This window comes from Bombina bombina, chromosome 4 (assembly GCF_027579735.1).
Source record: "Bombina bombina isolate aBomBom1 chromosome 4, aBomBom1.pri, whole genome shotgun sequence".
Taxonomy (NCBI): domain Eukaryota; kingdom Metazoa; phylum Chordata; class Amphibia; order Anura; family Bombinatoridae; genus Bombina; species Bombina bombina.
In genome coordinates, this window is record NC_069502.1 from 123,951,616 (window position 1) to 123,978,800 (window position 27,185).

Here is a 27,185-nt window from a genome sequence, read left to right on the forward strand (position 1 = left end):
TATTACTTCAGTACTCAGATAAGTGGTATTATGAATTGGGATGACTTTAATGAAAGTAAGGGTCTTGAATGGATGACAGTGAGACACTAGGATATACCTATGCTTTAGTAAATCTCTCACTATAAAGATATCAGCTGTAGGTGGGGTATCTTGGTTAGAGTAAGTCTAGGGGATACAAATCTGCCAGGGAATAAGTATGAGGGGTGAGGCTAGTTTTATATATATATATATGTATATAGTTAAGTATAGCTCATAGAACAAACAACCTGCAAAATAAATAATATAGTCTAGATGAGCCTGCTACAAAGTATAATAAAGCAGAACATGCAGTAGAGAAGGAGTTGCAAAAAGAAGTAAGATTGGAGAAGGAGGGGAAGTGTAGATGTGAGGGATATAAATAAATGAGGTATGATTCGACAGTAATACAATAGGGGATAATGTCTAACTGCCAGAGAATGAAAAGTCTCCATTGGTATAATAATCTTTCTTGAACTTGTAAAGCGCCCTACATTGCCATGCTATTGAGTTAATACTGTCAGAGTAAAAATAGAAAAAGGTTCACAATACAATGATGGAGCATATAATCTGTTGAGATCAGTTAGATAAAGTCCTTCATAGTAGCTGGTGAAAAGTGTGATCCAGTAATCTAATAGGTTAATAATGCTTTCATTCTATGCCCTTTTTGGCTCGGCAAGCTATTGGGCCCATCTGGAGTACCTCCGATCCCTGAGCTAGGAGAACCTGATCAATAAAACTGCACTGCAGATTGGGAGTATTGTATTCATGGCTTTGGGCGTTTTGAACGTTATGGGTGAGTGTACAGAAATGCGTCTCCTGGCCCTCTGCATACTTTAAAGAAGTCAGGAACTCTAGCCCTTGCGGCAGGAAGTCGGCCGTACATCTACCGCGACAGAGCAGAGGTGAGACATAAAGCTCTTCAGAAAAACCGGGACCTGATACTGAGGGGGACAACTGGATTAGTGTGGATTGCTGGGCTGCTTCATATAAGACTTCCGTGTCTGTCAGGTCGATGACCAATACCTTAAGAGTCACCACAGCTCAATGAAGTTGTGGGCCTCATGGCCTTCCTTTCTTCCTCTATGCTGTCTGAGGTGAGCTCGAACTAGCTAGTAGAGATCTCTTGTCGTTTGGCACTGAAGCAATTACAGTGGACGACATAGGTCCCATTGGCTGTCTACGATCTTGTTCAGGGGTCCCACCTCTAGTAGTGGTTATTAGGTCAATAAAACTCTTGTCAAGCTTGTGTTCAAGATCCCTGAGTAGGGCATGTATAATTAAAGATAGTTCCTCCATATTTAGGCTTAGCGAATTGTGACCTGTTCTTTTTACTTGCGCATCCGAGTTATGGCAAATTATTCTCTGCTTATGTGTCTGGAGAAAATCAGGCTGTACTGTTGCCCAGTTGCACTCTTTCCTGTAGTCTGACCCGGCCAAAATCCCTCTGCCTGAGAGTTCCGTGGCGTCTGAAACGTTCCCGATCTTGTGCTGCACCTCAGCAAAAATGATTGATACCGTTGCATGCAGCGCACATTCCGGTTAGCGGTGGTATACTGTGTTTCCTTAAGCAGTCATTATTTAGTACTCTTTTACCCCTTTATAGCTTCTGCCTACATGGAGCTGAGGATTTATGCGACCATCTTAACTGCTACCGCCTCCGTCCCCTCATCATCTTTTTATTTCAACTTGTCACCGCTATTAGTCCTAAATTGCCCCTGTCCCAACATTTTTTGGAATGTGTTGCAGTGATCAGATTTGAAATGAGTGTATATTTTCAAAAATACATTAAATTCACAAAGTAAAAGATCAAATAATGTGTTAATGTGTTTTCAATATAGCACAGGATGAATTGAATTTTCAAAGACTCTTTGGTTTTTTTTTTTGCATTTTACTTTCTGTTCTTGGAATTGGGGTTGTATTTTTGGTGATCATACTCTTCAAGGTCTAAGAGTTCCTCAACTCTGTCTTTCCAGGAATGTGAAATATTTATAATTCCGGTCGGGTTTAGCAGAGCATTCATAAATCTCAGTCTATTCTCAGTAGATTGCTTTATAAATGGATGACAATAATGATGTATAATCAACACAGAAAACATTCAAAAAGCAAGAATTACTTAAAATAATTTATTCCACTTTAAGATCACAATCACACATGACTGAAGTATCTGCTAAAGGAAAATAAATCCTTTTTTAAGAACTTTTCTTTAGCTGCTATAGCTACTGTAATACAGGCTATATTGTTATGATCTGAACTGTCTGGCTGCTATCTGGTTCCTTTGAAAATACAGTGGGTGAATGAGTTCTCTTTCGAAGTTTCAGGTTATTGAGGTTCCATGTATCTGTGTCCTCTCCCCAAGCACGGAAGTTAAAGGATTCCTGGTTTGATTTTCCTTTCATTTTTTGCCTACAAAATAAAAAACAAAATGTATGCTTACCTGATAAATTAATTTCTTTCATGGTGGTGACAGTCCACAAGCCATTACTCCTGGGATTCAACACCTGGCCACCAGGAGGAGGCAGCAATTCACAAAACACAAGAGCACTTAACCTCTCTAACTTCTCTGGTATGCCAGTGTGACGAATAGTCAAGCAAAGAGAAGTAGAATGGTAGGAAAGGAAAAAAGGAGGGAAAATGAGGTGGAAACTTTAACTTTTGGCAGAAAAATGTAATTACATAAAATAGAAAATGGGCAGGTCTCGTGAACAATCACCACCATGACAGAAATTCATTTATCAGATAAGCCTAACATTTTTTCCCATAAAGGTGGTGAGAGTCCACAAACCATTACTCATGGGAACTAATACCCAGGCTGTGGAGTCCACAAGTAATTTAGATGGGAACATTTTTTTTTTTTAAAAGGCAGGCATCTAATTTCCAGACACTGCTGCCTGGAGGACCTAAAAAGCCACTTCAGAAGAAGCAAAATCATCAAAGTGGTAGAATTTAGTAATGGTGATAGTGGAGTACACCAAGCGCCTACTAAATAAGACCTCTGGCTTTGATAATTTGACACCTAGTTGTCAAAATGGAAAGATGAAACTAATAAGGTATACAAAAGCGCCAACTATACGTAGGCTGGGTCTGGACCTAATGCAATATTGTCAAACGATTACAATAAACAATTTATTGAGTACACAAATAAGTTAAAAACATGGATCCATGTATAAACAATCAAATTTATACAACAATAATAGCTAAATGAATAGTTAAAACAAATAGTTATGTAACGGATATAGCATTTAAAATTGTGCAAACATTGCTCTTAAAAATATTCATAAAAAATTCCAAATTTAGTATAAGGCTCACAACAGAAATTCAACTTTGTGTTTACCATATACACATACACAAATTTGTACAGCAATAATAGCTAAATGAATAGTTAAAACAAATAGTTAAATAGCAGATATGGCATTTAAAATTGTGCAAACATTGCTACTAAAAAATATTCCTAAAAAATTCCAAATTAAGTATAAGGCTCACAACAAAAATTCAACTTTGTGTTTACCACAAAGTTGAATTGTTTTTAGATCAATAGAAAATGAAATTGTGCTTTCCAGTCGACGCGTTTCGGTCACAAAGAGACCTTTATCAAGACTCGAGTCTTGATAAAGGTCTCTTTGTGATCGAAACGCGTTGACTGGTAAGCACAATTTCATTTTCTATTGATCTAAAAACAATCTACACCATCATATCTTTCTTTTACAGAAGGATCATCCAGGGATTATAACAAAATATTTGCCAAGAAGATAGAATTTTGGGTTGGAAAACGGCTAGCAAGTCTGACACTGTTATTCAGTATAAAACACTTGGAAAATCACCATAACTATTGCTGTTAGGATTCACAACACTTTAAGGATTATTGTTTTTTCTTAAAGAGACACACTACTTATTATAATTTATTGTTGGATTATTTTTTCTATTAAGTTTTCACTGTTGGACTATTTTTTGGACTATTATTTACATTTATATAAGTTACTATTGGAACACACCACAATGTTTTTGTAAATTTTTGGTTTTTCATTTTTCACAATCTTTGTTCTTAATTCACGTTTTTTGAAGATCAACCTATTTTTTGACCATTAATATCTTTTGTACACTAATTTTTGCACACAACTTTTTTGATACACATTCTTTACATTGGCTTATTGCTGTCACAATATTTTTTACTTGACAATGTGCATGTGTTAAACACACAGTTAAAGGTCTTACTCAGAGCCTTACACATTAGTCACTATTGGCAATATTTAGTATTGCATAGAATCGAGAACATTATTGGTTAGATAATATTATATAACTGACTAATATATTTCACCTATTATGTGTATGTGGTAAACACAAAGTTGATTTTTTGTTGTGAGCCTTATACTTAATTTGGAATTTTTTAGGAATATTTTTTAAGAGCATTGTTTGCACAATTTTAAATGCCATATCTGCTATTTAACTATTTGTTTTAACTATTCATTTAGCTATTATTGCTGTACACATTTGTGTATGTGTATATGGTAAACACAAAGTTGAATTTCTGTTGTGAGCCTTATACTAAATTTGGAATTTTTTATGAATATTTTTAAGAGCAATGTTTGCACAATTTTAAATGCTATATCCGTTACATAACTATTTGTTTTAACTATTCATTTAGCTATTATTGTTGTATAAATTTGATTGTTTATACATGGATCCATGTTTTTAACTTATTTGTGTACTCAATAAATTGTTTATTGTAATCGTTTGACAATATTGCATTAGGTCCAGACCCAGCCTTCGTATAGTTGGCGCTTTGGTATACCTTATTAGAATTTAGTAATGGTATGTTAGGAAGACCATGTTGCTGCTTTTAAATTTGTTCAATAGAAGCCTCATTTTTGAAAGCCCAGGAAGTGGAACCTGATCTAGTTGAATGGGCTGTAATGTGTTTTGTGGGAGACTTTCCAACTTCCAAGTAAGCCTTGTGAATTAAGGGCCAGATTATAAGAAGTCAATGCTGTGACATTGTGGTATTGGAAACACAGATAAGTCTCTCCTTTCTGAAGAGCCCTAAAAATAGCAGAGAGTTCCAAAATATTTATTTAATAACCTCGCCTCCTGAGGAGACCAAACACCATGTGCTCTTCTGGACTCCCATACTGCACCCCAACCTGTGACACTTGCATCTGTCATTATTTTCCAAGTTGGACAGACAAAAGATGACCCCCAAGAAATGGACTGGTGCTCTATCCACCAGGATAGAGATCGCTTTGCTGTGGAATCCAAAAGTATTCTTTGAGAAAAGAGTGTAGTTCTTGCACCACTATAGTAACATGCAGAGTTTAAGAGGTCTCATGTGAAACTAAGGAAATGGAATGGCACCTGATGCTGGAATCATAAGATATAACACTTCCATGCATAGAGCTACCATAGGATTGGAGATTGACTGAAGTTTCACACATGTTGTCTGTAATTTTGATCTCCTTTGATCTGTCAAAGAAAGTCTTGTTGTTATTGAGTCTATGACTCCTAGAAAAGAGACTCTGGTTTAAGGAGAAAGAGAAATCTTTGAAACATTGATTCTCTAACCATGATTTCAAAGAAACAAAAAAAGACTGTTGGTATGAGATACTGCTAAAGGTAAAGGTGAAGCCTGTTCCAATATATCGTCCAGGTATGTAGAAATACCCTGAGATCTTATTACAGACAGGAGACTTCCCAGAACCTTTGTACAAATTCTGGGAGTAGTAGCTAGACCAATGGAAGAGCAGCAAACGGTATGCAAATCTTAGAAACTGATGATGGTCCTTGTGGATAGGAATCTGAAGGTAAGAATTCCTGAAATCTATAAACAATAAAAAGGTTGGAAATAAAAACTCTGACCTTGATCTAACTTAGGAACTGGAACTATCAATCCCGTGAGTTCTGGATCCTGAACAAATTGAAAAATGGTGTGTGCTTTCACAGGGTCCTTTGGAACATGGGACAGAAGAAACCTTCCACTGGGAGATCTTGATTTTTAGCCTATTCTGTATCCCTGATAAACTATGTGTAGAACCCAAGAATCTTGGACAGAGACCAGGCCTTCAGAAACCAGAAAAGTATCTGGATTGGAGGCCGCAGCTTCATGCTGACTTGGTAGAGGAAGTATGCTTTTTTGACTGTGCGACCTTGTTCCAATTGGGGTTGGACTTCCAGGAAGTTCTGGAAGTATCTTGTCTTTTTGAAGAAGAGGAGGACCTTTGATTCCAAGATTGACAAAAGGAACAAAAACTACTAGTAGTTCTGTTCTTTCCATTGGACTATTGTCTTGAGGGGAAAGCTCCTTCTCCTCCAGTCATAGTATAGATTATGGTGTTTAGACCAGGTCCAAACAAAATCTTTCCTTGAAAAGGAAAAGATAAAAGTCTAGATTTTGAAACCATGCTAACAATGACTTGAGCCACAAAGCTCTTTTGGTCAAAACCAATAAGGCCATATTTTTGGCATTAATTCTAATTATGTCAACAATAGCATCACAGATAAAAGCATTTGATGACCTAAGAAGTTTCAAATGGTTTTGAAAATCTTAATTTATAGAAATGGTCAGAAAAATTGTCACACCAAAGAGCAGAAACCGCAGCAACACAAGCAATACTGATAGCTGGTTTAAACATGTAACCAGCTTATAGAAATGCTCTTCTCTGAAAAGACTAATTTTATATCCATAGGGTCTTTAAAAGATGTACTATCCTCTAATGTGTTTTAAAAAAATGGAAATTGTACCATCCACCTTAAGTATAGTTTCCTAAAGCTGTATACTAGAAACCAGTAAAGGAAAAATCCTCTTAAACGCCGAAAATGGATTAAAAGGAAGGCCAGGTTTAGACCACCCTTTGGTAATTATCTCAGGAAAACCACTGGAGCCTTAACAGAAGGTTTGAAAATCAAATCCAATTGCTTGATAGATTTTTCCTCAGAAGGCTTAGGGACATGTACCATTAAAGTACATAAACCTCCTTTAGTAGAGTGCAAAGATGTTCAAGCTTTAACATGAAAGAGGAAGATTCTGTATCCTGATCAGCAATTGACTCCTGATCATCTGAAACTACTTCGCCTTCAGAAGACGGATCTGAAGAGTTAGAATCTTAGGGGTCGATTTATCAAGTGTCTGGTGGACATGATCCACTGTAGTGATCACGTCCGCCAGACATCGATAAATGCCGACAGCATGTGCCGTCGACGATTATAATTGTACAAGCAGTTCTGTAGCAGGGGGTGTCAATCAAACAGATCATATGAGATCGGGTGGATTGATGTCCGCTGCCTCAGAGCAGGCGTACGAGTTAAGGAGCATCGGTCTTAAGACCGCTGCTTCTTAACTCCCGTTTCTGGTGAGCCTAAAGGGTTGCGTGGAAACAGGGGTATATGGCCCCATTCGGGCCATGATAAATCGGTCCCTAAGTATGAAAACATAATTTATGCTCACCAGATAAATTCCTTTCCTTCCTGATAGGCTTCATTCCTTACTGTTGGGAAAAACAACACCTGGCCACCAGGAGGAGGCAAAGACACCCCAGCCAAAGGCTTAAATATCCCTCCCACTTCCTCATTACCCCAGTCATTCTGCCAAGGGAACAAGGAAAAGTAGGAGAAATATCAGGGTATAAATGGTACCAGAAGAATAAGATAAATAATAGGGACAAGAAAAAACGGGCGGGGGCCGTGGACTCTCCCTATCCGGAAGGAAAGGAATTTATCTGATAAGCATAAATTATGTTTTACTTCCTAAGATAGGGAGAGTCCACGGCTTCATTCCTTACTGTTGGGAAAACTATACCCAAGCTCCAGAGGACACAATGAATAACGGGAGGGAACAAAGAAGAAGAGGCGAAACCTATTCTTAGAGCACCACAGCCTGCAAAACCTTTCTCCCGAAAGCTGCTTCAGCCGAAGCAAAAACATCAAACTTGTAAAATTTTGACAAAGTATGTAAGGAGGACCAGGTAGCCGCCTTACAAATCTGATCCATAGAGGCCTCATTTTTAAAGGCCCAAGAGGAAGCCACTGCTCTAGTGGAATGAGTCGTTATCCTCTCAGAATTGATGATATCCCGCTGTCTTGTAAGCTAAGCGGATGACACTCCTTAACCAAAAAGATAGGGAAGTCGAAGTAGCCTTCTGCCCCTTACTCTTCCCTGAATAGACAACAAAGAGGAAGATTGTCTAAACTCCTTAGTAGCCTGAAGAAAGAACTTCAAGGCACAAACCACATCCAAATGGTGAAGTAAACGTTCCTTCAATGAAGAAGGATTAGGACACAAGGAAGGAACCAAAATCTCTTGATTGATGTTGCGATCTGACACAACCTTAGGAAGAAAACCTAATTTAGTACGTAAAACTGCCTTATCTGCATGAAAAATAAGATAAGGGAACTCCCATCGCAAAGAAGATCTCAGAAACTCTAGAAAAGAAGTTTAAAAAACATAAGCGCTTCCTAAGTGACTGGCACACTTACTTAAATATGTAAATTCTGAAAAATATGCCAGAATAGTTAAATGAGTATATATATATATATACACACATATAAAAAGTGCAATGGAATATGCAGTAAGCAAAAAAGCAAACATTGTTAGTATTAGTATAACTCTGAGCGTGGTAATTCGATTCGTTTCAATGTTCAGCTAAGATATGGAGTCCACAGAGATCCGTGCACTGTGTAACAAAGCACAAAAACAAAACGTTCCCAATGTGTGATAGTACCTGACCTTAGTATGTTTGAAAAGGTCCCAAGTAGGAGCGGTAATTCAAAAGATGATAGAAACCAAGCTGATGTGCCCGTTTGACGCTGTACCCGCGATCTCAGCGGGATAGACTGAAGAGCCTTCGCTGCTGCGGTGTATTGATAGAAGTGCTGCTCCGTGTGAAAAAGGGTCTCCGGTGACACCTTTATGTAGGAAAACTGTGAAATACAAAAGGAACAAGAGCGCACAGCCCAATCTAAGAGTAAAAGTCTTTACTAAAAGATAAAAGCGCATAAACAATAATAAACGTACAGGATAAAAACAATTAGATGCAGTGTGTGATTATATCACCGTAATGAGACTCCCCCACAGTTAAGGTGTATGCAGAGCTGCCGGAAACACTGGGATCTTTAGTCAGTCGCGTTTCCTCTGGTCTCCACCAGACTTTTTCAAGAGGTTAGTTTGACTAACCTCTTGAAAAAGTCTGGTGGAGACCAGAGGAAACGTGTTGAGGCATCTGTACTCACCCCCGCTAAGACTTTCAGAACAGCTGACCAGCTGCAACACGAATGGATTTCATGCATTTGGCTTGAGGAACTGCGGACTGACTGACTAAAGATCCCAGTGTTTCCGCCAGCTCTGCATACACCTTAACTGTGGGGGAGTCTCATTACGGTGATATAATCACACACTGCATCTAATTGTTTTTATCCTGTACGTTTATTATTGTTTATGCGCTTTTATCTTTTAGTAAAGACTTTTAATCTTAGATTGGTCTGTGCGCTCTTGTTCCTTTTGTATTTCACATATCTCAGAAACTCTCCATGCAGAGGCAATAGCCATTAAAAAGAGAACCTTCCAAGATAACAATTTAATGTCAACGGAATGCAGAGGCTCAAACGGAAACAAGAAAGAATGGGACAGGCGCAGCCTGACTCAAGTGAAGCACAATTTATTCAACAGTAAGTGCGCTATACAAATGGCTACTTACAAGATTAAAAACAAATTAGGCATTTCATGGAATCAAATTCCAAACTGGTAGTACTGCAAGAGTCCACAATCCACTGGTGTAGTCCAACCGTGATATCCACCTCAGCTGTAACTAAAAATCCACTGTGGTAACAGCTGGAAAAACACCTTCAAAGTTGCAAACGTGGGTAGACGTTATGCAGGAAGTTCTTTAGACATAAGAAGAAAGGCTCAAACGGAGACTGTTGCAAAACATGAAGAACTAGATTTAGGCTCCAATGAGGAGCCCCAGATCTAAACACAGGTCTGATCCTAATCAGAACCTTAACAAGGGACTGCACGTCTGGAAGCTCAGCCAGCCTCTTGTGCAATAAAACCGACAGGGCCGAAATCTGTCCTCTCAGGGAACTAGCAGAAAGGTCCTTCTCCAGTCCATCCTGGAGAAAAGATAAGATCCTGGCAACCTTAACTCTGTGCCAGGAAAAACCCCGCTCTTCACAGCAGAATAAGAAGGTCCTCCATTCTTTGTGGTAGATACGCAGAGTAACTGGTTTACGAGCATGAATAAGAGTATCAATGATACTCTCAGAGAAACCTCCCTTTGCTAAGACTAAGTGTTCAATCTCCACACAGTCCGCCTCAGAGAATCTAGATTTTTTTTTTTTATTTATTTTAATATTTTTACTGAGGTTGAAAAAAAAAAACAGTACAAAGTTGCTGTGTATACAGTCAGCATAAAACAGATGGTAGCAGTCAACAGGGTCATTATAATACATAACATTGTTCATACTGCAATACTGCACATATAGCAAGTATCATTAAATCAACCTCAGTTTTTCTTTTTTTTTAAATTTTATTGAGGATTATTAAAGACACATAAAAGAAAAACATTTTGACAGCATAAAGACAAATAAATCTCAATGATGTTATCAACATCTGTACTGTCAACATAAAATGATGAAATGCAACATAAAAGTATAGTCAATTTTATCTAAGTGAAATCCTCGTTTTATATATTCATATAGCCCAGTATAAGTAGCTATTATCAAGGCCCCAATTGGCCAACTGAACCAGAAAGAAATCTAATTAGCTACATTTGTGACCTACAAGGTTGTATTCACAAGATAACTATGGGTCAGTAAAGGTTTTATATATAAAAACAGGTGATGTATGTAGGTTTATTCTTCTTCATCCCTCAATATAGAGGGGTATAAGTAAATGAAGAAAAATGAATATCAGTTATGAAGAGTTAAATGAGCATGTAATCCAATGTATTAAAGGACCCATTACGATTGGAGGTCTTGTATAAATGTAAAGTGAGTAAGGGGGAGGGTGGGGAATTCCGCTGGTAATCACAGCTATAAGAGTTGGGTGGGTGTAAGGTACTAAGGTATAGTACATAAATGGTTTAGCATGTGATGTTTAATATATATATATATATATATATATATATATATATATAGCTAGTACACTAATAAAGGCAATCTGAAATCGAATCTACGGGGCGGGTTCGTACAATCTAGATATAGACTACAGCTTAACTAGCGGGTATCTCCTTCCATTCTATAGTGGTCATTAATTGAATGTTCAACCTAAGTTTTTCTTATTATGAGCAAGTTAGTGTCACCTTCCCTGGAACTGATAAAGTACAGAATATAATATAAAGTATAGAATGTAACATAATATATAATATAAAATAGAATAAACTCCCTTAGTTAAAAATAGAATATATAGCGACGCCTTCAAACTAGCACATAGAGACACTTATGGGCTCTGTCTTGACCTCAGTAGCCTCAAAGGAGGCAACTGAGAGATGTTTTAAGATTGCAAACTTAGTTGGCAAGTAATATTGATAGATAATCTAGATTTTGATAAACAAATAGACCTTGTAACAGCAGGTCTCTGCGGCAAGATAACTTCCACAGAGGGGATGAGGACGCCCCCACTAGATCCGCAAACCAAGTCCTTCGCTGCCACGATGGAGCAATCAGGATGACTGATACCCGCTCCTCCTTGATGCAGGCCACCACTCGAGGAAGAAGCAGTAATGGAGGAAAAAGATATGAGTTTGAACCTCCAGGGCACTGCTAGTGCATCTATTAGATCCGCTTGGGAATCCCTCGACCTCGACACATACCAGGGTAGCTTGGTATCGAGACGGGCTGCTATGAGATCTATCTCCGGTGTCCCCCACGTGCTGCATATCTCTGCAAAGACCTTGGAATGTAGAGACCATTCCCCTGGGTATAAGGATTGCCTGCTGAGAAAATCTGCCTCCCAGTTGTCCACACCCGGAATGTGGATCGCTGACAGTGAACAGCTGTGAGCCTCCGCCCACGCCAGAATCCGAGATACTTCCTTCATTGCCAAGGAACTTCTCGTTCCCCCCTGATGGTTGATGTTGATAGGAATCTGATAAACTGGGATGAAACCAGAAGTGGCCAAGCCTTCAAGGCATTGAAGATTGCCCGTAGTTCCAAAATTGATTGGGAGGAAGGACTCCTCCTGAGTCCACAACCCCTGTGCCTTCCTGGCACCCCAAACAGTTCCCCATCCGGATAGGCTTGTGTCCGTAGTCACAATCTCGCAGGATGGTCTTAAGAAGCACGTCCCTCGGGACAGATGATCTGGACAGAGCCACCAAGAGAGTGATTCTCTAGACTGGCTGTCTAATACAATCTGTAGAGACAGATCAGAATGATCGCCGTTCCACTGTCTCAGCATGCACTGTTGTAAAGGTCTAAGACGGAACCTGGCAAAAGGAATGATGTCCATGCAGGACACCATGAGACCAATCACCTCCATACACTGAGCCACAGAGGAACTCAAGGAGGTCCAGAGGGCAAGACATGCCGAAGTTAGCTTGCAACGTCTCTGGTCTGTTAGAAATATCCTCATGGATATGGAGTCTATTATAGCACCCAGGAATTCCACCGTGGTACTTGGGATAAGAGAACTCTTTCCAAGTTTATCTTCCATCCATGTGATCGAAGAAGACTGAGAAGGGACTCCGAGTATTCTTCCGTAAGACAAGATGCTTGCACCAGAATATCGTCCAAGTATGGGGCTACTGTAATACTCTGGCAACGGCTAGAAGAGCCCCCAGAACCTTCGTAAAAAGATTCTTGGAGCAGTAGCTAGTCCAAACGGAAGGGCAATGAACTGGAAGTGCTGGTCCAGGAATGCAAACATGAAAACAAGGAGGTTCCAGGTGGTGCAAATCCAAAAAAACTTTTATTTTGCAATGTGGGATACAAACAAAAGCAACGTTTCAAGCTTGAGAAAGGGCTGATTGTTGGACTGAAACGTTGCTTTTGTTTGTATGCCACATTGCAAAATACAAGTTTTTTTGGATTTGCACCAGCTGGAACCTCCTTGTTTTCATGTATCTATATTGGGCTTGGTAAGCCTGCTCCGTGCTGTGCTAAGTGGAAAGTGAGTGCTGTGTTTATGATACATTGTTCCAGGAATGCAAACCTCAGGAACTGAAAGTGTTCCCTGTGGACTGGAACATGAAGATAAGTGTCCTTCAGATCTATAGTGGTCATAAACTGGCCTTCCTGAATTAAAGGAAGGATGGACCTTATCGTCTCCATCTTGAAGGAAGGGACACTGAGAAATTTGTTTAAGCACTTTAGGTCCAGAATTGTGCGGAAAGTTCCCTCCTTCTTTGGGACCATGAAAAGGTTTGAATAAAACCCCAAATCTCTTTCTTCAATAGGCACCGAGACAACAACTCCTATGGAGGATAGGTCACAAACGCACCCTAGAAAGGCCTCCCTCTTTCTGGTCTGGTACACAGGTTTGAGAGTAGAAATCTGCCCCTGGGCGGATGAGATTTGAAACCTATCTTGTATCCCTAAATACAACCTCCAGGACCCACGGATCCTGTCCCTGAACCAAGCATCTGAAAAAAAGAGACAGTGTGCCCCCTACACGATCCGATCCTGGATAGGGGGCCGCCCCTTCATGCCGATTTGTTTTCGGTGGGGTTCTTATTCCGCTTGGACTTATTCCAGGACTGGCTGCTTGGGCATGGAGGAGGACTGTTGTCATTGGGATTTGTCAGAACGAAAGGAACGAAAATTAGAAGATTGTTGTCCCTTAGACCTGTTCTTCTTATCTTGCGGTAGGAAGGCACCCTTGCCTCCGGTAACCGTAGAAATAATGGAGTCCAGGCCTGGACCAAATAAAATCTTTCCCTTGAAGGGAAGAGAAAGTCCAGACTTAGAAGTCATATCCGCAGACCAAGACTTCAACCAGAGAGCCCGGCAGGCTAGGACCGCAAAACCAGAGGCCTTTGCATTTAGGTGAATAATTTGCATGTTCGCATCACAGATTAAAGAATCAGCAATTCTCAGAGCTTTAATTCTGTCTTGAATATCCTTGAGGGGAGACTCCACCTCATTGAGTTCCGACAAAGAGTCGCACCAGTAGGTAGCTGCTCCGGAAACTGCAGCAACTGCAGCCTCCGGTTGAAATAAAAATCCCGTATGTTGAAACATCTTTCTCAGAAATGTTTCCATTTTCTTATCCATTGGCTCTCTGAACAAAGAACTATACTCAAGAGGTATAGTAGTATGCTTAGCAAGCATAGAGATAGCACCCCATCCACCTTAGGAATGGAGCCCCACAAATCCAGTTGAGAGTCCGGGACCAGGAACAACTTTTTAAAAGTAACAAAGGGGGAAAATGAAGATCCAATTCTTTCCCATTCATTGTTAAAGATATTCGCCATTTTAAATGACACAGGAAAAGTTAAAGGAAGACTGAGAAGGGACTCCGAGTATTCTTCCGTAAGACAAGATGCTTGCACCAGAATATCGTCCAAGTATGGGGCTACTGTAATACTCTGGCAACGGCTAGAAGAGCCCCCAGAACCTTCGTAAAAAGATTCTTGGAGCAGTAGCTAGTCCAAACGGAAGGGCAATGAACTGGAAGTGCTGGTCCAGGAATGCAAACATGAAAACAAGGAGGTTCCAGCTGGTGCAAATCCAAAAACCAGAGGCCTTTGCATTTAGGTGAATAATTTGCATGTTCGCATCACAGATTAAAGAATCAGCAATTCTCAGAGCTTTAATTCTGTCTTGAATATCCTTGAGGGGAGACTCCACCTCATTGAGTTCCGACAAAGAGTCGCACCAGTAGGTAGCTGCTCCGGAAACTGCGGCAACTGCAGCCTCCGGTTGAAATAAAAATCCCGTATGTTGAAACATCTTTCTCAGAAATGTTTCCATTTTCTTATCCATTGGCTCTCTGAACAAAGAACTATCCTCAAGAGGTATAGTAGTATGTTTAGCAAGCATAGAGATAGCACCCCATCCACCTTAGGAATGGAGCCCCACAAATCCAGTTGAGAGTCCGGGACCAGGAACAACTTTTTAAAAGTAACAAAGGGGGAAAATGAAGATCCAATTCTTTCCCATTCGATGTTAAAGATATTCGCCATTTACATGTCCCAGAGGAAACATTGACTGAACTAAAGAAAAAATATAAATTTCGTTGGTCTACCTCACATATTAGACACCTTGGTGTTTTTCTGTCACATAGTATCTCCACTATTCTCTCGCTAAACTTCTCCCCTCTGCTGGCCGAAATAGCAAAAACCACGGAGACATGGAATGTTCCCTCCTTGTCATGGATGGGGCGCATAGCCGCATTTAAGATGAGCCTCTTGCCCAAGCTGACATACCTTTTTAGATCCCTACCTATCCCGATATCTAAGTCCCTCATCCGAAAATTTCAACAGCAATGTAATAAATTTATTTGGCGACATAAAGTTCCCAGAATCGCCACGAGCACTTTACAACAGCCTATACCTGCAGGAGGGGCAGCTGCCCCCAATATCCTCTATTATCACGAAGCTGCTCGTCTTTCACATGTGACACAGTGGGGCTCGCCGGTTGGTAGCCGATGGGCAGAACTGGAGCAAGCTTCCCTCCCATTAGGGGTTTTTCTTACTGACCTGATTTGGCTTCCTACGCATGCTAGGCCAAAAATGGCTTTAGTGAACCCTATAGTAAATACCAATTTAAAATTTTGGGACAAGATTCATAATCTTCCCACGATTGCACCTCATCCGTCCCCATCTCACACGATAAGGGGCCTCCTTCTTGCACTACCAGACACCCATCCACTCCTCTGGGAGGAGCTGGGTATTACTAGGGTTTCGGACCTTTATGAAGGGACCCAACTATTCTCCTACCAGGCCTTTCTCCGGAAATATAACCCACCGCTTCCTCTCCATTTTGAGTTTTGGAGACTACGAAGTTTCCTTAAATCTTGGGGCTTTGTCAAAGACCCGCTACGTCCTAAAACTAAGTGGGAGACGAAATGGGACCTCAAACTTTCGTTTAAGAAATTACTTTCGTCATCTTATCAGGACATACTGCGCCCTCCGATTTTTCTAAAATCCCCACCGATAAAGAGTTGGGAATCTTCCCTAAGCATAATCCATGATCCACAAGCATGGCATATAGCGACTCAACTAACCAGAAAAACGGTGCACTGTGTCACTCTGTATGAATTGTTTCTCAAAGTACTCTTGCAATGGCATCTGACACCGGTCCGCTTATTTAAGATTTCACACACAAATTCCTCAAAATGCTGGAGAGGCTGTGATGCCTTGGGCACCCCAGCTCACATCTGGTGGTCTTGCCCGGTTATTACACCATTATGGCAAAAGGCGATTCAATACTGCAATGCGAAAGGTATTCTAATACCATTTACACCAAGTGTGGCTTTGTTCCATATCCTGCCTCCTAAACTGCCTGTCCCACAAAAAATGTTCTGTGTCTACTTGTTCCTTGCACTCAAATTATCTATCGCTAGGATGTGGCTGCAATCGACCTCCCCGAGCTGGGACCAAATTGTAGAAACCTTGAAATACCTCAAATCAATGGAAGCCTATGTGTCGCATGTTCATAGTACTGAAGACCAACACACTCTGATTTGGGAATATAGCCCTGATTAGTGCTTCCTAGGCTCAGTAACCTTCGCAACCATTGTCCAAGCCAATAAACCTGGGAACTCGGCTTGACCCTCCTGGCCCCTAGGATTTTGATCTACTTCCCACCACCTATCTGCATTTATCTGCCCTTAAAATGATGCCTTCCTATCCCTTTTTTCCCCCTTTCCCTCCCCCTGCCACCCACTTCTTTTCCCCCCTTCCCTTTTTTTTTTTTCTCTCTCCTCTCCTAATATACTCTACTTCTTCCCTTCCTGTCCTCCTCTTATTTCTACCTGGAGATATCATCTATTGTTAAGACCTAAATATAGACTAACTCGCAGAGCGTTCCATCTTGTTGATATATATGTACTACCTGTGAGTTAAACCTGTAATGTCTGTTAATTATTTGTTGTTCAACGGTTATCATACTGTCATATTTACATGTCAATGCTGAACACGGATGCCAGTTCCTTATTATGTTGAAGGACTTTATACATCGCTGAGACCTTTGAGAGCTCAGTTCTTTCATTAGATTCTGTGGACTCTGCTCCGTGCATCTTACCATAATGCAAAATTTGCTGAATATGACTACTGTTCCTGTAACCTTAATAATTGATGTTCTTAATTATAATTGTATTGTGAATGTTTTAATAAAGCATTTAAAACTTAAAAAAAGATATTCGCCATTTTAAATGACACAGGAAAAGTTAAAAGGAACTTTCCTGTCTTCGTAAACTCTGTCTGATTTAGGTATCATAGGTTCTTCAGGCAGCGCAGCCTCTGGAACCTCTAACATAAAAACAGAACCTCCTTTAATAAAAAATGCAAATGCTCAATTTTAAATCTAAAGGACGGTTCCTCCAGGTGGACTCTGACCCAGAAAGTTCACCCTCTAAAGCTACAGAGGTTAACTCATTATCGGATAACTGGGACATAATAGCAAAATCCGATAAATATTTAGATGACTCCGGGTCAGGAGACCTATGTTTAACCTTTCTCTCGCGTTTGTTAGAGCACTGAGGGCCGCAGACACTGCCATTTGTAACTGTACAGCAAAGTCTGCAGGAAGAAGGCCCCCTCCGGATGGAGGATTAGATGTGCTACGGGGAACTGCATGTGGAGTGGATAATGTAGCAAGGGTAGTAATCTCACGGGACGCAGAGTCCTGAGAGGTAGACGGCTTAGAGGGACTAATAGCCTTAGCAGGCTTGTCTCCCTTCTTAGAATTTATAACGGAGTTAAGGCATGTGGAACATAATTGAGTGGGCGGAAAACCACGGTCTCCTCACAATATAAATAGGTATGATTTATTACAGAAGTACCTTCTAAGATGTCAGAGTCCTCCATAGCTCAGGTTATACCCACAAAAGGACACAAATAAATAGGTTTTTTGTTGTTGTTTTTATATACTCCCAATGGCTGGGGCACTCACCACCTCCTAGACCCAGACAGTTAGAGGAAATGCTCTGAAAAGTACAGCAAGTTAATAGGAGCTGTGCAACACTTTCAAAAACAAAAGTGAAACCCGTTTGTTCCAGCCAAAAACACACACACAGTCTATGAGCCCAGAAAATAAAATCACACAAGGCAGCATGTAAATAATTAATACACTGATTAATTAACTCCAACTGTTCAATAAACCCCCCTCAGATTATATTAACCATGGATCCTATCAAGGTATAAAGGAGCCACATGGACTCTGTTATAGCATTTTATGTGTAAAAAACTGAAACGATCTTACCTCCAGGATCCATGCTGTGAAACAGAACACAGCCTCTCAATTGTGACAGTCTTATAGCAGCGCTCCTGACATGCGCCTGAGTGAGAGAAAGCAGGCAGTAAAACTCGTCAACACTGATTGCTTAGGAGCTGTTAGCAGTAGTCTGGATGGTTTAGCAGAAAAACTTTCCCTGCATCTCCAGACTCTAACTTTCATCAATACTCTTACTGAGAGGTTGACATAACTACTTAAAACTCCAGTCCCATCTCGAAGGCCAGATACCCTTTTTTCAGGACTCTCCACCTCCTATCGTGATGAAAGGCAAAGAATCGTTATTTATTCAGTGTCCTCTGGAGCTTGGGTATAGTTTTCCCAACGGTAAGGAATGAAGCCGTGGACTCTCCCTATCTTAGGAAGGAAAACATAATTTATGCTTATCAGATAAATTCCTTTCCTTCTGGATAGGGAGAGTCTATGGCCCCCGTCCGTTTTTTTTTGTCTAAGGGCGGCCCCTATTATTTATCTTATTCTTCTGGTACCATTTATACCCTGATATTTCTCCTACTTTGCCTTGTTCCCTCGGCAGAATAACTGGGGTAATGAGGAAGTGGGAGGGATATTTAAGCCTTTGGCTGGGGTGTCTTTGCCTCCTCCTGGTGGCCAGGTGTTGTATTTCCCAACAATAAGGAACGAAGCCGTGGACTCTCCCTATTTTAGGAAGGAAAGTAACTGTTTAGCTGATCTGATCCTTAGAGATTCAGAATGGCAAGACAAATCAACAGTAGGTTGCTTGTCAGAGACTCTCTTGAGCTTACTTGGAGGAGACATGGCTGCCAACATTTCTAAAACAGCGGAGGGCACAAAATCTTTAAATCCCGGGGAAATATACTCCCTTGTATACTACAAACAGAGGGAGCATAGAATCCTTTAGAGGCAAGAGCAGCATTTGACCAATTAGAATGAATAAGGTGATCCATACATGAATTGCGTGGAGTAACAGAAACAAGCTTGTAAAAAAAAACCCCCACCAAAATGTAGTAAATAAGTGATAAGAGGATCTACCCTCTAAAGCAGTGGTTCGTCAAGTTTTTTTCTATGACAGCTAAGGTTTATCAGCAACTTACACTTTCTCTTACTACGATAAATTGCAGCCACTTGTACTGTAGGCTTGCATTCTTTGTTTTGCCAGGGCTGTACATTAGTATACAGTAGATTAACATTAACTGCACAGTTTAGAATCATTGTGTAGTAGCAGGAAACACAATAAAGGCCTGATTTGCTTATCTGAGTAGCTTTGTACATATAAAATCACAATAAAGCACAGAACCACAGGACACTGTAATAGCCTTCAAATCACATACCAATAGTCAGCAACACTCGATAAAATGACCTTTATTGCTATGTGACATGCAATGCAAGAACCTATCTTTTTGATTAATGTATGCCTTTAAATATACCTCAATAAAAATTATTAATAATAAAAAAAAAAAAAAAAAGACCTTTATTGCAAACTGTGGGTCAGCAACACAAGCTATGTTTCGTACTCCTAGCCCTTAATCATGCTTAATTAGCACCAGGCAATATATCAATTTATATCCCAGCACCACAGGTATTAACCAACCAGTGCTAAGTTACACATACGCCTTCTAGTGTACCAGAGTTATATTACAATTAAATAATTTTGTCTTTGTCCATAAATTAAATACAGTCATAAAAACCATATTTACATAAACACTGAGTATCAAAGATCTTACATTTGTATCTGGTATATTAACCAGTATATACAAAGCTGAAGGGATCACAAAAACAGAAGTCTAACTCTTTATTCAGGCCAATAGGTTGCATTGCATTTTCTCCTTAACAAAAGCTCCCTGTTGCCCCCTCTGTGTGGATGTGGTACAAAATCTATAACCTGAAAGTGGAGCTGACTAATGTTATGGCCAAACTGTAAAAAATGTATGGAAACTAAAGCCTCCCTATTCTTACACCAAATATTGCTTTTGTGTTCATTAATCCTATCATGGACTGGGTGGTCTCTTCAATATATATCCTCCCACACAGACACTTTATAAAGGTATATAGCATATACTGTTTCACATGTAAAATATCCTCTAATATATTTTCTACCTGTGAGGGGATGTAGAAAGCGTGAACCTTTAATCATTGAATTGCAATAACTGCAGTTCAAACATGGGTAACAGCCATTTCTCTTACACTGCCTACATCAGTATATACCAATTCATCTTTCAAAGTTTCTACTCCTCCTAAAATGCATGCATAGGTGGTAAACTAAACTCCTCCACACCTGGATGACACTTATGCAGGAAGGACCAATGTTTTCTCACTACTTTCATTATTTTCATTTTTATAGTTTGGCTGTAACATCAGTCAGCTCTGCTTTCAGGTCATAGATTTTGTACCCCATCTACGCAGAGGGGCGATAGGGAGCTTTTGTTAAGGAGAAAAGAAGACTTTTGGATATACAACTTAAATGCTATGCAACCTATAGGCCGGAATAACCTATACTCAATGTTTATGTAAATACGATCTTTATGATTGTATATAAGTTATTGATAAAGACAAAATGTTTTAATTGTAATATAACTCCGATATACTAGAGGGCATATGTGTAACCTAGTACTGGCTGGTTAATACTTGTGGTGCTGGGATATAAATTGATGTTGCTAATTAAGCATGATTAAGGACTAGGAGTCCGAATCATCGCTTTGTTGAACAGTTTGCAATAAAGGTCATTTTATCTTGAAAAGTGCTGCTGACTATTGGTATGTAGCTTTGTACACAGTCAACCAGCTAAGGTTTTTAATTCTTCTGTCATCAGAAATAATCTGGTGATGCACTGCATAACACTTTGATAAGTAGAATAAACTTTCTATAAAGTTGATTTATTGGTGCAGTATTAAATTAAAAATGTATTTAAGACTACAGAATCTTAATGTACATGTTTCTCAATGTCCAATACACTCTGGGAGCATAAAAAGACAAACCACATATGTGTGTGTGACAGTTACACACAACATACACATACATATGTATGTGTGTGTGTATTTATGTATGTGTATATATATATATATATATATATATATATATATATATATATATATATATAGACATATAGACATATATATATATATATATATATATTTTTTTTTTAAACATTTTATCTTGACTGATAATGAGCCCTGCGCTCCTTTGCAGGAATCCAATACAGGCATATAGCAGTAGGGGTGGGGGCTGCTCCTTTTAGAAATGCTGTGCCTTGCCGATACCAAATACATTGTAGATGCAGTTAACCCAGCAGCTAGCTAGCAGAGGGGACTGCAGTTTTAGCCTTTTTGGCAGCCGTGGGGTTAACTGCATCTGCTATGTATTTGAGCCGTTTCTCAGAGAGCAGGAGATTGTGTGAGAGGTTCCATAATGATTGATTACCCCAAGTTTCAGACTGCAGACGTCCCTAGGGGGAAATAAGTGAGTGGCTTTCTCTCCTCTTCACTGTCCTGCATGGGGGCTCTGCTTTTAGACTTCTATAGATTGATCGGCTGCTAGTGAGATCACAAACAGAAAGTGAAAGTAAAACAGCCATTTTACAAATGTGTGCTTAAAGCAACCACAAGATGGAGCTGGTTTGCAAGACATCACATACAAATCAATGCAGTACAGCCACCTCTGAGGAATTTTTTTTTTTAGCAAAAAATCGCGATCTCTCGCGGTTTTTAAATCGCGGCAATTAATCACGGATTTAAATCGCATATGTGATTAATCGTGTAGCCCTAGTGCAGTAGTAAAACTATGCTCCAAGCAAAGAAATCAACTGCAGATATCAGACGATGGTGATTTAAGATCCCTGCTATGTGACACAACACGAGAGATTGAGAAACTGGTATCATTTTATCAAGACCATCCATCAGATTAACAGTTTTTGAACAGTTAAATAATTACTAAATGTGGTTTAGAAGACTCTTACACAGTGACTATCAACTTTAAAAAGCTGGTATCAGAAGATAAAGATAATATAGTTATCAGTAGCGGTTTGCATGCACCTATGTATTGACTGACAGCTATGCCCCCCACCAGCACTTGGCTCCTGATAGTTTTAATAAAACATTTCTTTTACAATTTGAATATGTTTAGTTGTAACTCCTTTAGAGTGTATTGTGCACAGCTGTTCTCAATATATTTTTTATGTGTTATGTTAGGGGGTGCCAATGGTGAGTTTATTGAACCAAGGGGCAGTGACAAGAAAAGGTTTTGGAACAACTGCTCTAAAAGATCTAGAATGTGTGTTCGGGTTAGTCCACAAGTGGGGTGTTCTCTATTGACTTCTACGGAGGAATAGGTTATAGCATGCTCGATATTCTAAGTTCGGATTTTGCACGCATCGGGTTAGCATGCGAGCAATAACTTTTTACTTTCAACTTGTAATATGAGCACAACTCGACACGCGCAAAAAGTTTACTTCTAGTGCATTTACTGCATGAGCAAAACCGATAAATAGCACTCTACCGGTAATCTGGCCCATAGTGTGTAAATAACTCTAAAGGTCCTTACTGCCCCCTGAAATCTCAATAACCCACATCTAGAATAACAGGCATAATAAAGTCTAGTATAAATGTGGTAAACTCTTTAGTAAAAAATGGCAGTAATAAAATGTGCGCTATATGAGTGCAACATGTGATTGCACACTTAACTGGTCTGCACCCATTCTACCGTGCTTACCAGCTGCAGAAATGGCTGCTTCCAATAGAGAGACCATCCAGTGCTGAGCACATTACAGTAGAGTATAACAATGACCCAACAGGAGAAGGCTAAGGGCCAGTTCCTGTGACACCTGTCGGAGGCTTGTGACCAACTTCTCACTGGAAGTGATTGTGTCACTGCCCTATACTCTAATCTCCTCTCTGTCTCTCAGTAGTAGCTCTCTGAGGGGGATAATGGACCTTAAATCAGTATGAGTAGCCCCTCAACAAAGAATCTGGAGCACCGCAATTCTTAACCTTCCTCCAGTGGATACAAAGATAAAACTGGCATATTAGATAGGTGGGAAGGATTAAGTGCTCTTTGAGTTTTGGGAATCTTTGCCTCCTCCTAGTGGCCATTAGCTGAATCACAGGAGTAATGAGTAACTTATGAAGAGAAAGGTTCATTATACTAAAATAATATATGATGTATATGAAAGAGCAGCAGCTAAAAATGATTAACATTTTGTGTAAAAAACAAAAATAATATAAAATAGATGTTTGGATATAACTGATAATTGGATATCTATTGTTTATTTTCAGCTCTCACAGAAAAAGTTGGTTAATTTGACATAGGGTCATTGTAAACAGTTAGAAAAAATGTCTATTAAATCTAAAATAGAGTATTTTAAGTACAATATTTCTTCAAAAAAAATTCTCAGCATATTTCTGGCACCTTTAATTACTATTTTTCACACTAACTTCATATTCAAATATAATTAATAAAACATAACTGATCTAAAAATAAATTATATTTGTTGTTTGCAAGAAAATTGTGCATTGTTACCTTTTAAACAGGTGTCCAAGCCTAGAACCTATCTGTGAACTAACTGCTGGAATCTGGAAGTAGGACAGAGCTTACAATGTCCTCATCAATCAGGGACCTTACCTGTGTTTTTGTCGGGCCTCACTTTCTATATATCCAAAATGACATTTCACCCACTTTGCTCCATCTATCGATTGACGCCCTAATGGAAACCGAGGCAGTTTCTTCTCACGGATTTCTTTGGCTGAATATTGTCTTCCTTTGAGCAAAATTGAGAATGTATTAGTAGAGAAATAGGAAGTGTACTTTATTCTTTATCAAACACCTTAACTATATAACAAGAGTCATAAATAAGGCATAAGTGAACAAACTGTGGTATACAAGTTAGAGTATTCCATGGACACTTAAAGGGAAAGTTTGCAAAAATGCTTCTAAAAAATGTTATCCAACATCTTGTGATGACTTTTAGTTCCCCTGCTGCATATGTTGGTAAACTGTGTACAGTTGATCAGGTACTTCTGCTCTGAGTGCTAAATGGCAATTGCATTTTATGTTCCTTTATTAAAATAATCTGTAGGTCACTCATTAGTGCTGGCATGCCTCTTCCCAATTCTACCATTGTGTGAAATTTATTATTATTATTTTTTTCCCCCCTTTTAATATTCTTTTATTGAGGTTATGTGGAATATATATAACGCCATGAAACATTAAAACCATAATTTTCAATCGATTAACAGAAGATATAATATGAACATAGAAAGTGTAGTCATGTACAACAATATGGCCTATTGAAACCTCTGTTTTGCATTATAATATACATGAATTCTCTATTTGCTATAATATGCTTTTCTTAAGAAAAGGAGCCCTAAACAAGCTTAAAGGGACAGTCAACACCAGAATTTTTGTTGTTTAAAAAGAAAGATAATCCCTTTATTACCCATTCCCCAGTTTTGCATATCCAACACAGTTATAATAATACATGTTTTACCTCTGTAATTATCTTGTATCTAAGCCTCTGCTGACTGCCCCCTTATTTCAGTTCTTTTGACAGACATGCAGTTTAGCCAATCAGTGCTCACTCCTAGGTCACTTTACGTGCATGAGCTCAATGTTATCTATATGAAACATGTGAACTAATGCCCTCTAGTGGTCAAAATGTATACAGATTAGAGGCAGTCTTCAAGGTCTAAGAAATTAGCATATGAAACTCCTAGGTTTAGCTTTCAACTAAGAATACCAAGAGAACAAAGCAAAAACAGAATTTATGTTTACCTGATAAATTTCTTTCTCCAACGGTGTGTCCGGTCCACGGCGTCATCCTTACTTGTGGGATATTCTCTTCCCCAACAGGAAATGGCAAAGAGCCCAGCAAAGCTGGTCACATGATCCCTCCTAGGCTCCGCCTACCCCAGTCATTCGACCGACGTTAAGGAGGAATATTTGCATAGGAGAAACCATATGGTACCGTGGTGACTGTAGTTAAAGAAAATAAAATATCAGACCTGATTAAAAAAACCAGGGCGGGCCGTGGACCGGACACACCGTTGGAGAAAGAAATTTATCAGGTAAACATAAATTCTGTTTTCTCCAACATAGGTGTGTCCGGTCCACGGCGTCATCCTTACTTGTGGGAACCAATACCAAAGCTTTAGGACACGGATGAAGGGAGGGAGCAAATCAGGTCACCTAAATGGAAGGCACCACGGCTTGCAAAACCTTTCTCCCAAAAATAGCCTCAGAAGAAGCAAAAGTATCAAACTTGTAAAATTTGGTAAAAGTGTGCAGTGAAGACCAAGTCGCTGCCCTACATATCTGATCAACAGAAGCCTCGTTCTTGAAGGCCCATGTGGAAGCCACAGCCCTAGTGGAATGAGCTGTGATTCTTTCGGGAGGCTGCCGTCCGGCAGTCTCGTAAGCCAATCTGATGATGCTTTTAATCCAAAAAGAGAGAGAGGTAGAAGTTGCTTTTTGACCTCTCCTTTTACCTGAATAAACAACAAACAAGGAAGATGTTTGTCTAAAATCCTTTGTAGCATCTAAATAGAATTTTAGAGCGCGAACAACATCCAAATTGTGCAACAAACGTTCCTTCTTTGAAACTGGTTTTGGACACAGAGAAGGTACGATAATCTCCTGGTTAATGTTTTTGTTAGAAACAACTTTTGGAAGAAAACCAGGTTTAGTACGTAAAACCACCTTATCTGCATGGAACACCAGATAAGGAGGAGAACACTGCAGAGCAGATAATTCTGAGACTCTTCTAGCAGAAGAAATCGCAACTAAAAACAAAACTTTCCAAGATAATAACTTAATATCAACGGAATGTAAGGGTTCAAACGGAACCCCCTGAAGAACTGAAAGAACTAAATTGAGACTCCAAGGAGGAGTCAAAGGTTTGTAAACAGGCTTGATTCTAACCAGAGCCTGAACAAAGGCTTGAACATCTGGCACAGCTGCCAGCTTTTTGTGAAGTAATACCGACAAGGCAGAAATCTGTCCCTTCAGGGAACTTGCAGATAATCCTTTTTCCAATCCTTCTTGAAGGAAGGATAGAATCCTAGGAATCTTAACCTTGTCCCAAGGGAATCCTTTAGATTCACACCAACAGATATATTTTTTCCAAATTTTGTGGTAAATCTTTCTAGTCACAGGCTTTCTGGCCTGAACAAGAGTATCGATCACAGAATCTGAGAATCCTCGCTTCGATAAAATCAAGCGTTCAATCTCCAAGCAGTCAGCTGGAGTGAAACCAGATTCGGATGTTCGAACGGACCCTGAACAAGAAGGTCTCGTCTCAAAGGTAGCTTCCAAGGTGGAGCCGATGACATATTCACCAGATCTGCATACCAAGTCCTGCGTGGCCACGCAGGAGCTATCAAGATCACCGACGCCCTCTCCTGCTTGATCCTGGCTATCAGCCTGGGGATGAGAGGAAATGGCGGGAACACATAAGCTAGTTTGAAGGTCCAAGGTGCTACTAGTGCATCCACTAGAGCCGCCTTGGGATCCCTGGATCTGGCCCCGTAGCAAGGAACTTTGAAGTTCTGACGAGAGGCCATCAGATCCATGTCTGGAATGCCCCACAGGTGAGTGACTTGGGCAAAGATTTCCGGATGGAGTTCCCACTCCCCCGGATGCAATGTCTGACGACTCAGAAAATCCGCTTCCCAATTTTCCACTCCTGGGATGTGGATAGCAGACAGGTGGCAGGAGTGAGACTCCGCCCAAAGAATAATTTTGGTTACTTCTTCCATCGCTAGGGAACTCCTTGTTCCCCCCTGATGGTTGATGTACGCAACAGTCGTCATGTTGTCTGATTGAAA

General features: G+C 39.8%; 1 protein-coding gene across 1 annotated transcript in view; it reads right to left on the reverse strand.

Annotated features, from left to right (window-relative positions):
• Positions 1-2,127: 2,127 nt before the first annotated feature.
• LOC128655275 (protein FAM228B-like) overlaps positions 2,128-27,185 on the reverse strand; it is a 138,691-nt gene continuing 113,633 nt past the window's right edge. The window contains exons 8-9 of the mRNA XM_053708934.1: positions 23,986-24,121; positions 2,128-2,421 (exon numbers count right to left, since the gene is read on the reverse strand). Coding sequence (XP_053564909.1) covers positions 2,250-2,421; positions 23,986-24,121 — 308 coding nt within the window. The 3' untranslated portion in view covers positions 2,128-2,249. The remainder of the gene's footprint in view (positions 2,422-23,985; positions 24,122-27,185) is intronic.